Source organism: Schistocerca nitens, chromosome 4 (genome assembly GCF_023898315.1).
Source record: "Schistocerca nitens isolate TAMUIC-IGC-003100 chromosome 4, iqSchNite1.1, whole genome shotgun sequence".
NCBI classification, from domain to species: Eukaryota; Metazoa; Arthropoda; class Insecta; order Orthoptera; family Acrididae; genus Schistocerca; species Schistocerca nitens.
The window spans coordinates 551,716,811-551,729,837 of record NC_064617.1 but is presented as its reverse complement, the minus strand read 5'-3'; the positions used below and the strand labels follow the sequence as shown (position 1 = coordinate 551,729,837).

The 13,027-nt window shown below is 40.1% G+C and overlaps 1 protein-coding gene across 1 annotated transcript in view; it reads left to right on the top strand.

Moving 5' to 3' along the window:
* The window catches only part of LOC126252074 (cholinesterase-like), a 92,878-nt gene that overhangs the window by 76,630 nt on the left and 3,221 nt on the right, over window positions 1-13,027 (top strand). Inside the window, exon 9 of the mRNA XM_049952926.1 lies at window positions 9,384-9,516. Coding sequence (XP_049808883.1) covers window positions 9,384-9,516 — 133 coding nt within the window. The remainder of the gene's footprint in view (window positions 1-9,383; window positions 9,517-13,027) is intronic.

The window sequence follows — 13,027 nt, the reverse complement described above, 5'->3', positions numbered from 1 at the left end:
GGTAACAGGCAAATGAATAGAGAAAAAATCGTACTTCAATATACCTCAGAATACAAGGGGCGCACCTGACGTAGGCGAACAGGGGATCAGCTACTAATAGGAACAACCACAGCTGGTTTACGATTCACGGAAGTCCAAAGAATGGGACAGGAGAGGAAGAGAAGTGCATTTTGTCGGGTTGGCAGTCAAATCAATAATCCCCAAAGGCACTTTGACGTCTCTCCCACATTTCTATTGGGTTCTGGAGGCGACATTGGTAAAGGGTCCCTAATTAGCAGTATTTGGCCAGCATGGACTACTTTGCTTCTGCGACATCGGCTGACCCCAGTTCGAAAGTCTTGCGGCTGGTCTTGCAAGTATAAGTCAACTCTGGCGCTGAGAGAAGGGAAATCTGGTAATCCAAATATGAATAAAACACTCTCAGACTCCTCTAAACAGTAGATAATATGCACAACCCTCCCCTTCAAGGGGAATGGTGACTGAGGAAGTATTGAAAAGGTAGACAAATGCTCCCTTTGAAAGATGGGTTGCACGGATAGGGGACTTAGCGGCTAAAGGAGGGTCAGTGTTAAACAATATGAGAAAATTTTTTGTTTTGAAACAGGGACGTAAATTCACAACGCACACAAGTGGAAAATTTAGGGGGTGTAACTGTTGACAGGGTGCTTCTGTCTCTTCAGCGCATACATATGTGGAGAAATTAGTCTTTTTCAGAAATGCTTTTCTTGTTATTACCAGTCTGCATTTCATTACTTCCGTGCTTCTGTCACAATCAGTTATGTTGCTGCCCAAATAACGAAACTTATATACTGCATTTACTGTCCTATTTCCTAATACCCTCGGTATCGTCTAAATTACTTTGACTAAAGTCCATTACCTTTTTCATATTTTTGTCGATGTCCTTATTATAAACACTTTTTAACGCACTATTCATTCCGTTTAACTGTTCTTCCAAGTTCTTCGCTGTCTCTAACAGAATTACTATGTTACTCGCAAACATCAAAGCGTTTGTTTCTTCTCTTTGAACTTTAATTGCTTCCGTAAAGATGTCTTTGGTTCTCCTTGCTGCTTGCTCAATGTACAGTCTGGATAACATCGAGGATAGGCTAAACCCTAGTCTCACTCCTTTCTCAAATACTGCTTCCCTTTCATCTCTTTCGATTCTTACACTTGCAGTATGGTTTCTATGCCGCACGGTTGGGTGCGCCATGTCACGGATTTCGCGACCACTCCCGCCGGACGTTCGAGTCCTCCCTCGGGCATGGTTGTGTGTGTTGTCCTCAGCATAGGTTAGTTTAAGTAGTCTGTAAGTCTAGGGATCAATACTCTCAGCAGTTTAGTCCCCTAGGAATTCACACACATGGTTTCTGTATAAGGTGCAAATAACCTTTCTGTCCCTATATTTTATCTCTGCTTCCTTTAAAATTTCAAAGACTGTAGTCCAGTCCACATAGTCAAAACTGTTCGCTAAATCCACAAATGCTATAAACTTAGGTTTGACTTTCGTTAACCTATCTTCAACGACAAATGAATATCGGCCGTTTCTACATTTCTCCGGATCCCAAACTCATCTTCTCCAAGGTCAGCCTCTACCAATTTTTCCATTTTGCAATAAATAACTGTATCAACATTTTGCAACCGTGAATTACAGATAGCTAGTATTCACACCTGTCAGCACATGTCTTCTTGGAATTATATTATTCATCCAAAGGTCCGAGGACATTTCCCCTGTCTCACATAGTTTGCACATAAGGTAAAATAATTCTGTCATGGACGGCTCTCCCAAGAATTTTATTAATTCTAAGGAAATGTTTCAGTTGCCATGTTTCCACTTTGCTATTTCAGTGTTGTAGTAATACCACAACTCGTAGGAGATCTGTTCAGACATCAGGTACTAGAGAGAGCTGTAGAGAGCAAAAACTGTAGAGGAAGACAGAGACTGGAATACATCCAGCAAAACCTTCAGGACGTAGGTTGTAAGTGCTACTCTGAGATGAAAGGAATTGGTATGGGAGAGGAATTCGTGGTGGGTCGCATCAAACCAGTCAGAAGACTGATGATGACTCGAAGAAAAAATCGTAACACCCGCATCAACTTTATGTACTTCTCTTCCGTTTTCATAATACTGATTACACGTTATTTCCCTTGCAGGGCCTCTCTATACAAGGTGAGTCACATCAGATGTAAACACCCATTATATTTCGTGAACGGTTGCACATACCGAAATTCAGTTTTTGGCTAATGTTAGAGCTTCGACGGACACTTATGTTTTTGCTCGAACGGTCCACGGGTATACTGCCGGTTCATAGTGTCCAACGGGCTGGTGTCGACAGGTGTGAAAATCACCGAACTGACAGATTAATGAGTCATGGGTGCAAACTACTAACACGAATTCTTTACAGACGAATGGAAAACCTGGCAGAAGCCGACCTCGGGGAAGATCAGTTTGGATTCCGTAGAAATGTTGGAACACGTGAGCCAATACTGGCCCTACGACGTATCTTAGGAGATTGATTAAGGAAAGGCAAACCTACGCTACTAGCATATGTGGACTTGGAGAAAGCTTTTGACAATGTTGACTGGAATACTCTCTTTCCAGTTCTGAAGGTAGAAGGGGTAAAATACAGGGAGCGAAAGGCTATTTACAATTTATACAGAAACTATATGGCAGTTATAAGAGTCGAGGGGCATGAAAGGGAAGTAGTGGTTGAGGAGTGAGTGCGACAGGGTTGTAGCCTATCCCGATGTTATTCAGTCTGTATATTGAGCAAGCAGTAAAGGAAACAAGGGAAAAATTCGGAGTAGGTATTAAAATCCATGGAGAAGAAATAAAAACTTTGAGGTTCGCAGATGACGTTGTAACTGTGTCAGAGACAGCAAAGGAGCGGGAAGAGCAGTTGAACGGAATGGACAGTGTCTTGACAGGAGGATATAAGATGAACATCAACAAAAGCAAAACGAGTATAATGAAAGAATTAAGTCGGATGATGCTGACGGAATTAGATTTGGAAATGAGACACTTAAAGTAGTACATGAGTTTTGCTATTTTGGAAGCAAATTAACTGATGATAGTCGAAGTAGAGAGGATAAAATGTAGACTGGCTATGGCAAGTAAAGCGTTTCTGAAGAAGAGAAATTTGCTAACATCGAGTATAAAGTGAAGCGTGGACGGTAAATAGTTTAGACAAGAAGAGAATTGAAGCCTTCGAAATGTTGTGCTACAGAAGAATGATGAAGATTAGATGGGTAGATCACGTAAGTAATGAGGAGGTACTGAATAGAATTGAGGAGAAGAGGAAATTGCGGTACAACCTGACTAAAAGAAGGGACCAACTCGACAACGCCAAGATCTAAACCATAATAAAACTCAGAATCCATTAAAATTCGACATAAAAACAGAACAAGATGTATTCATTAACAATTAATCCATGTTCACTGACACTGCCACGCTGTGAACAAGCGATCTGTAGTAATTTTTAAGAACTGAAAATCGTACAAGTCTTTATCGCAAAAAAATTTTACTGTGTTTACTAGTTTCAGTTAAACATCTTCAGATGTAGGATATATAATTACACTTTAGAATATGACGACGTACAACAGCTTACAGGAATTAAAATTACAGATGCAAAATACAAATCTGTACATAAAATCGTAGAAAAGTTCTAAAGTATACAAAAGAGTAATTACAGGTTACATACGATAAAACATCCTGTATTAGTGCAACTGCCCCAACGGCTTAACACACCGTTGAAATATTTTTTTTAGAAATGACGATATCCATACAGAACATATAGGTAAAATAGCTTTACCTCGTTTGTAGCCAGTCAAGTAGAACGAAGGTGTTAAAACTGCAAAACGAACATTGCCATGAGGAAATGACAGTGGAACAGAGAAACCATATTTACATAAATGAAGACGATCCACTAGAATGAATATGTATATAAAAGGTCTTACGAAAGGCGTTGACTGACACAGCTTACCTGTATTTGCATTGTCTCACAACAGTGATCATCACAGGTATGTTTTTACAGTGTGGTGTATGAGAATAGCATTGTAGTCTATGACCATTACAACGACCAAGAAACACAATATTTTAAATACACATAGCGTAAACATGTGTGGCCGGTACTGCAGTGAAGGGCTGACGGCCACTAAGATTGATAAGGTGCTTTAGGCCATGATCGATAGATGGCGTTAGCAGTCGACTGTGTAACGTACGTAAAATCGTAACTTTCTAATAAAATTTAAAGCAAATACAGAATGTAAACGTATTTATAAGTTAGTAATTAACATCAGTAAAGTTCATCTTATAACTCAACGAAGAGGGCTTTAACGGGTAAAAACATGACATGACAATAAGAGCCTACTGAAATATAAGCGAAGGGATCCAATTTTCAAGTAAAATTCTATCAAACTGGCAATTTACAAAGGTTTATCGGCCTTAGCCGATGCCTCACTATTTTTAAGAAAGTAAACTACAAATCTTCATAACAGACTGAAGCACAAGAAACCTCGTTTACGTACAACATTATATACCATAACTGAGGTCTAAATAACGGTAAACGATTTTCATCATATTGGTGGTAGTAAGAAATAAGAGATTAGTCAATTATTAAAAAGCATATATATACGGAATTTGCGATAGTTCAATATTTATTGTTGCAACAGTGCGTATGGAGTATAAGAAATTACTACATCAATAGCATCAATAACATCAATAGTATCAATAGCACAAGCGGTTATGAGGTACTGGGTATCGATTCACGCAGAAACACGGATGGAAATGCAGGCGCTGACTCCAGATAATAGCACAGATAACGAACACTGTCCTGCGATACGTTATGCCACACCTACGTGACCTGTGCACGTAGTTCTGCAAGAGTTATTCGAAGGACAGACTCATGAGTCTCACCTTATTCCACACGTGCTCGACTGGCGACAGGTCCGGTGAATCTTGCTGTCCAAGAAAGCTTCAGCACGTTGGGAAGCGTCAGCACGTCTTTGAGAGCACATTGTGTTTCGAGAACAGTCAACGGGAGAGCATTATTCTGTGAAAAGAACACCTGTTGCAAGAACAATAGAAAAACCTCTGAGGTGTGGGATTATTCTGTTATTCTGTTATTCTGCGCAACGGATTAATCTGAGATGGACCCTTTACCCTGTGGCTCCTCCAAGATGCAATTTCCACCTCCGCACTACTACGGAAGTCAGACAGACGCTCCTAACATTCTAAACAGAAATGCCTGAAAAACTGTCAGCAATAAATATCTTCTGGAGTCGTCCGCTGTAAGGAAATGACACAAAAAATCACAAAATTTCTTACATAACTAGTGGGATACTTGGGTACTGGAGTAGTGCTAGTTAGTGTAAGAAAAACATTAAACTAACGAAAGTTATTATTTATTTTGCAAAAATTCTGAGAAATCACAATGACACTTTTAGTTATGAATTGAACAAGTTATATCCTGGTTCTTTTCTGAATGTGAAGTTACCTCTCTAGGATAGGATTCTCTAATGAAATTTCTATACAAAGTTTAAGATGGTTGTTGACTTGGCAGAATGGCTGAGAGGCGCGCCTACTCAACTTGAATAATTATCCTTTAGAATGTTGCTATGTACGGTCGACGCTGTCGCGTATGAAATGCAGTGAAGTGTACTGTTGTGGAGGAAATATGGGGCTCGCAATAGCTGTAGCGCACAATACCGTAAGCTGCGATGACTGCTGTCTGCGCCGCTCGCTGCTGACAAATAAGATAACTCTCGTTCTATCTGGATTGACCTTCGCGAATCAAACTCTCCCTATGCCTTGATGAAGTCAAGGATTCCTATTCGCCCCTAGCCTAAGTATTGGTGTGGTACACCGGTCAGATAACCAGCCCACCGCGATGCCACTCAAAAATTCGCTCGCAGACATTTAACTATAATTCTGTCCATTCACACTGCACAATAAGTGTGTTGGCCAACACAGTGAACAAAGTTTAATCGCAAGGACTCAATATAGAGCAGCACTTCGATTCGCTCTCGAAAGAGGTGCTCTCCCAGTAAAGTACTGAAGAGGATTCGCTCTCGAAAGAGGTGCTCTCCCAGTAAAGTACTGAAGAGAGACTTGTTCCTCACTCCAAGAGCGACAATGGAACGGCGCCTCTCCACGCCAGACGTGAAGGGGTACATCTTTCAGTCTCTTCCATTCTTCCTTCAGCTCAAGGCGTCAGAAATATCGTCTGCCAATCGGCATTGCTCTTCTAAAACGGGAGAATGACGTTTCATTTAAGGCGACCAACCCAGAACCCTGTAGCATTGGCGTCTGGCGTTTGCTGTCTCCCTACGTGCTATGTGTAAAGAATACGTGGGCTGGCCACTCCCACACAATGTAGCGGAATTTGCTTTTAAGCTGAACACAGGGTTGTTCCCCCCTTTCACTCGGGCCCACACTGTCCGCTACATGGGCGGTCACCGGCCGACATAGGCTGGGTCGTCCTCTCAAGGGACCGGCGTCCCATTGTGGGGTTTCTCTCCACAACTATAAGCTACTGTGTCTGTCGTCTCTGGAATGTATGTGTGTACGCCAGCCTCGAGTCTTTCAACCACGGTGCACTTATTTGTTAATTGCATATCGTTTACATGAATTCATACAACATTGACTTTATCTTATCGAGTTTGGGTTCCAATGAAGCGTCTTGACGTGCGGAATATGATTGTGAGGGCGGAATATGTAAGCAATGAAGGTCAGGAGACCACTACGTCTTACAAACCATCTAACAACTTCTGCACATACCGAACGCTGGTTAGCATCCCCTCTAGAAACTCTAAAGCAGGCGAGGGTTGTAACTTATGGTACCGCAGACCATAAGACCTGAGATGGGGACTGTGTGTCTTTGACGGCGTCAGGAGGTCTGTGGTATACGCGTGCAGGCTGAATCTACTTTCACTTATGAAGACCACGGCGCGCCATTCCATCTTACAAGTTGTCCTCTGACGGCACCAGTCGAGCCGTGCACGTCGATGCTGCGGCGTGAATGTAAGACAGGCTAGAGGTGTGCGTTCCTGTAGTCCCACTGCTAATGTCCAGTTTGCAACGGTAAGTATTGACACGTGTGGACTCAAAAGCCGTCTTATGTGTGTTGCAACAGCCATCTGTGCTGCGTCGACGTCCAGAACTTCGCCTGTGGGTGCGAGAATGTTCACGTGACCACTGGTAGTAGCATAGTTGCACCACTGGCGCAGCTCTTCCAACTTGCGTGACAGTTCTCCAAAAGGACCACCCCTCCATTCTGAACGCCACAGTCTGACTTCTTTCAAACTTGCTCAGGTGGCATGGTTACTTGTCTGCTTCACAAGTTTGCACCACACTGAGCCCAGGGCTAGTAGATTTCGTATTACTCGACGTCCAGCCACTGCAATGTACTTTTCTGCAATCAGCATCACAGCACTCTCGACCAGAAGGTTAACACTATCGGCCTTAAAAGCAAAAACAAGTAGAGTACGTAATTATGTGTTATGTATGTTATGCAGAATGTATTTCTCAATAATTTACATTTCTGAACATCCACAAGCATATAAAGAGTACAAAAAAAAGTGTATGCTGAAAGCATCTAGCATTCGTAAAGATCGAATTAAGATGTCACTCACTCAGTTCTAAATAAGTTTATGTGTCAGTTACTAAGTTTTAACGACTTGACGCCTTTGGTAAGACGATACCTTTTACATGCATATTCATTCTAATGGGTTGTTTTGATTTATGTCAATAAGTTTTCCTCCTTATCTTAAAGTACATTTTTCAGTTTTAAGACCTCTGTTCTACTTGAATGGTTACAAACGATATAAAGCTATTTTACGTATACATTCTATATGGATGGTATCACTTATAAAAATATTCCAAGAATATGTTATGCCGTTACGGCAATTGCACTACTCAAGAAATGTTTATAGTATGTATCCGGTAATTACAATTTGGTATTTATTTTTGAACTCTGCTAAAATTTTATGTACAATTTTTTATTTAGGATCTGTAATTTTGTTTCCTGTAAGCAGTTGTACATTGCTACATTCTAATGTGCAGTTATATACCCGAGGCCTGAAGACGGCTCAGTGTGAAGCTAAGTAACCGAAGTAAAAATTTATTTGCGATCTTGGCTTCGAGGATTTTTAATCCTTAATACAAATATTAATACATAGGGATCGACGATCGTTCTTTCAGCGGTCGACTGCTGGTTCGTTCTGTATTCTTTGTCGGCGCGGAGTTTCAGCATATCTGGATGCCACTAACTTCGGGCTGTTGTACAAAACTGTAGCAGATGGAAGGATGGAATTTCCGTCCCTCCATCTACAACAATAATTGGTGAACAGTGTTGGGTGACATCTGTTTCCCTTTATCGTGAGAAACGCCGTGTACATTTTGGCATATTACATTTCATGTTACTTATGGTAATGAACTGACCCTTCTCGAAGTCCGAAACATGACGACAAAATTCGTATACCGTCCTCTGTACACGCACTGTTGCTATTTTCACATATAAATGGAAGCACGTTAGACACAGAATAGCCATAACGTACCCACATTCTTCCCCATCGTTAGAAATTGCTTTGTTCTGTGCCAAAAATAGAAAAAAAGCAAATAAGCGTCTGCAAAGATCAAATTTTAATCAACATGTCCCACAGGCTTCGAAATGCGTGAATTTCAGTAAGATACTGTTCGACACAGATAAAATTTTCATGGTGCTACACTGTCCATTCTCGTCAGAGTATTTTCGTATATGACGTAATTAATGGACTCTTTTTAGCTTCCCCAAGCTAAATCTAGCCTCTCCATAGGATGGTAAAACACCTGTTTATACCACGTGGAATAGTGACCACCGTATTTTCTTCTATTTTAGCTTAAAAATAGTTCGGTTAAAGCAAGTACATTAAATTCTGTCTCAAAGTATCTCATTACTCTACACGTTAAGTAAAATTATCTGAAATCTCACTATTAGAACTCTTCTGTAAGAAAAATATTTTTAAAAAGACAAAAGATGGGGGTTACGCTTTTCAGTACCGAAGGTTTGGATGGTCTGTTTGTGATCCATCCCAAGGTAGAGACTGGTTCTTTATAAGCAAATTCCAGCGAGGTAGGAATGACGCCGAAGGGTCTTCAATTGGTAATATTGGGAGATGATTAACACTTCCGGATTTTCCTTGTAACAATGGTAACCCCCTATACACTTTTGTAAGATCGTGGGGGACAAATTTTTAATTTGTTTCTGTGGAAAGGGAGAGAAAAATTTGAAAATCTATTGTTTGTTTTTGTCATTCTTTGTCAGAATACTGCCATATCCACTACACTAGTTTCAACGTGAACATAACGGTACCTTTTCTGTGTGTCATTTTTCTTTTCTTCTTTTCAGGAGTTTCACACGGAGCAGAGTTAGCTCTTCTTTTCATGAGAAAAGATAAAGACTATAACTTAGATCCTGAATCAGAAGAAGACAAAGTGCGCAGGAATACACTGCGTGTTTGGACGAACTTTGCAAAATATGGGTAAGTGTTGTTGTTAATTAAAACTGGGAATCTGAAAACTAAAATCGCGTAATTAGAGTGCACTTTTTCAGCAAGTAAGTCACTAGCAATAGCATACTGGCAGAATTGGAGGATGCAGCCGAATATGAAATTAATAACATCACCAGTCTGAACCCAGCAAGTCTATGGTTCAGAGCTGTGAATTTGTCCCCCATATCGACTCATTTCACCGATGGAATACGATGATTGTATTTTAGACAAGAAATTAACATCATCCCAGCTTGCGCTGACTTGATACCTGGAACTTTGTACCCGAAAATCACGTTGGGAGTAATAAAATAAAGATGGAGGACAGAAAAGTTGGGAACATTGCTTGGAAAGCAAAAGCTTCAAAAGTGGCACAAAAAAGAAGTCCTTTACTGTAACGGTATTCCGTCAGGTGCTTGGCAGGATACTTCTTACTGTACCAATTAGTTTGGAACAAAGGATATTTACAAACGCCATTCACGTTGAAACGTATGTGCTAAGGTCTGGTCAGGGTAGATCCAGAAAATAAAGTCGACAGTTGCCAATCGAAAGGTGGAATGAGTATAATATCTTTGTGTAGGAGTATCTTTGATGGTTAAGAGAGTCGAGCGCGTGCAGTAGAAAACAGAGGAGTTGCAGCTAGATGCCCGGAGGAAGTCGACGTGTGGTCACAGCTTTAAGGTATGATTCGCAATGCGCAGCTTACACTGAGCAAACTTCAGCAGGTTAATGGGAGACGCTATATAATAATTTCAAAATATTTTTTTGTTAGATAACGCAGAGTTGGATTTGTATGTCCTAGGTTTGACGTAGTAAGCATTTTGTAAAATTTATTGAAAGAGTGATTCGTGCTTCAAAATTGTTGAAATGGTACGTTTGTGTACGACTTAAAATTTTAACAATATATATATTGAGATCAACATTGTGTTTAAATCTAACAGGCCCAATCATAATCCACATCCTTTGCTTGTATCGAATATGAAAATGAGTAGTAAAGTTAAGTTACCCACCAAAGAAAGAACGTAAATAAAATGAGGCCTCTAAGCAATATATGTGTGCAGTTCATGGTTTGAAATCGATTTTGGTATAACTGAAGTTAGCAGAGCAAAGTTATTTCAAATAAATATTTTGTACCATTCCACAACAGGCATTATTCAAGTCAAGATATAATATCATTAAGTAAACTTCAGGGCCAAAAGTAAATTTTTCAGTACCACCTTAATTCCATTGCACAAAAGGCATTATTCTCTTTTTGGGCTGTTTGTTCTAGTGTTTCTTCATGTGCACTCTTTTATAGTTGGTCAATATTAGACTTTTCTCTGCTGCTCCAGTATCTGGTTTCATTTGACTCGTTTACTGGTCTCAATTTCTTCTTTAAATGTTTACCTAATTTCTGTAGTAATATTGATCCTGTCTGATTGTACCTGATTACATTCTGAGTTTTCTTTTTGTTTCGAATGGCAGAAATCGTATTTTTACCTTACAGAGACAATAGAAATTCTTCCAATCCATCGGTGGCATGAATTGGTAAACCAGTGTTTAATAGTATTAGTTGAAAACAGTCTTCGTTGCAGTTTTAGTTTTCTGTATTTATCAGCTACGCGTTTCCCCTTATTTAGGCATCTTCAGGCTTATATACATAGAAAACAGAGAACAAATACATCTATTTAAGGATCGCGATCTCGCTGTGCAGACTTGGATAACCTAAAAGCATGTATAAACAAATCAAATACGGAAAGAGCAAATACCTTAATTTGGTATTTCTTAGGACGATCTTTTAGACAGATCTTACAAACGGATAAGAGAATTGATCAGTGATAGAACACTCAGAATGTAATCATATTGCTGAAGCCTTCTGATAAGGCCTTACCTTTCTAGATGGACGCGAGTGACTCCAAGACTCGCATACCGTGTACACCTTCACAGGAGCAAATAATAGAATAAGGTGGGGCTTAAGTAGTTAGCATAATGCACCACAGCGTCATGTACTAGTACTGACGCCTAATACAGAATCATCTCATTAGATGGCACTGCCACGCAGCTGCTGGTAAGAATGAGAGATCATAAACAGGATACACGCTGCCACTAAAGACTTTATAAATATAATGCACATAAAACATTTATAAGATATAAATACTAGAAGCAACACCTCTGCATAAATTTATACAAACATTATGTTGTTGTTGTTGTTGTGGTCTTCAGTCCTGAGACTGGTTTGATGCAGCTCTCCATGCTACTCTATCCTGTGCAAGCTTCTTCATCTCCCAGTACCTACTGCAACCTACATCCTTCTGAATCTGCTTAGTGTATGCATCTCTTGGTCTCCCCCTACGATTTTTACCCTCCACGCTGCCCTCCAATACTAAATTGGTGATCCCTTGATGCCTCAGAACATGTCCTACCAACCGATCCCTTCTTCTGGTCAAGTTGTGCCACAAACTCCTCTTCTCCCCAATCCTGTTCAGTACCTCCTCATTAGTTATGTGATCTACCCATCTAATCTTCAGCATTCTTCTGTAGCACCACATTTCGAAAGCTTCTATTCTCTTCTTGTCCAAACTATTTATCGTCCATGTTTCACTTCCATACATGGCTAGACTCCATACAAATACTTTCAGAAAAGACTTCCTGACACTTAAATCTATACTCGATGTTAACAAATTTCTCTTCTTCAGAAACGCTTTCCTTGCCATTGCCAGTCTACATTTTATATCCTCTCCACTTCGACCATCATCAGTTATTTTCTCCCCAAATAGCAAAACTCCTTTACTACTTTAAGTGTCTCATTTCCTAATCTAATACCCTCAACATCACCCGACTTAATTCGACTACATTTCATTATCCTCGTTTTGCTTTTGTTGATGTTCATCTTATATCCTCCCTTCAAGACACCATCCACTCCATTCAACTGCTCTTCCAAGTCCTTTGCTGTCTCTGACAGAATTACAATGTCATCGGTGAACCTCAAAGTTTTTATTTCTTCTCCATGGATTTTGATACCTACTCCGAATTTTTCTTTTGTTTCCTTTACTGCTTGCTCAATATACAGATTGAATAACATCGGGGAGAGGCTACAACCCTGTCTTACTCCCTTCCCAACCACTGCTTCCCTTTCATGTCCTTCGACTCTTATAACTGCCATCTGGTTTCTGTACAAATTGTAAATAGCCTTTCGCTCCTTGTATTTTACCCCTGCCACCTTTAGAATCTGAAAGAGAGTATTCCAGTTAACATTGTCAAAAGCTTTCTCTAAGTCTACAAATGCTAGAAACGTAGGTTTGCCTTTCCTTAATCTTTCTTCTAAGATAAGTCGTAAGGTCAGTATTGCCTCACGTGTTCCAGTATTTCTACGGAATCCAAACTGATCTTCCCCGAGGTCGGCTTCTACTAGTTTTTCCACTCGTCTGTAAAGACAGAGTAAAAATACAAAAGAAGGCGGTACCGCATCTGTGTGTTGTATTACACATCCTGGTATTGTATTTTAAATGTAAGATATTTGGTTTGA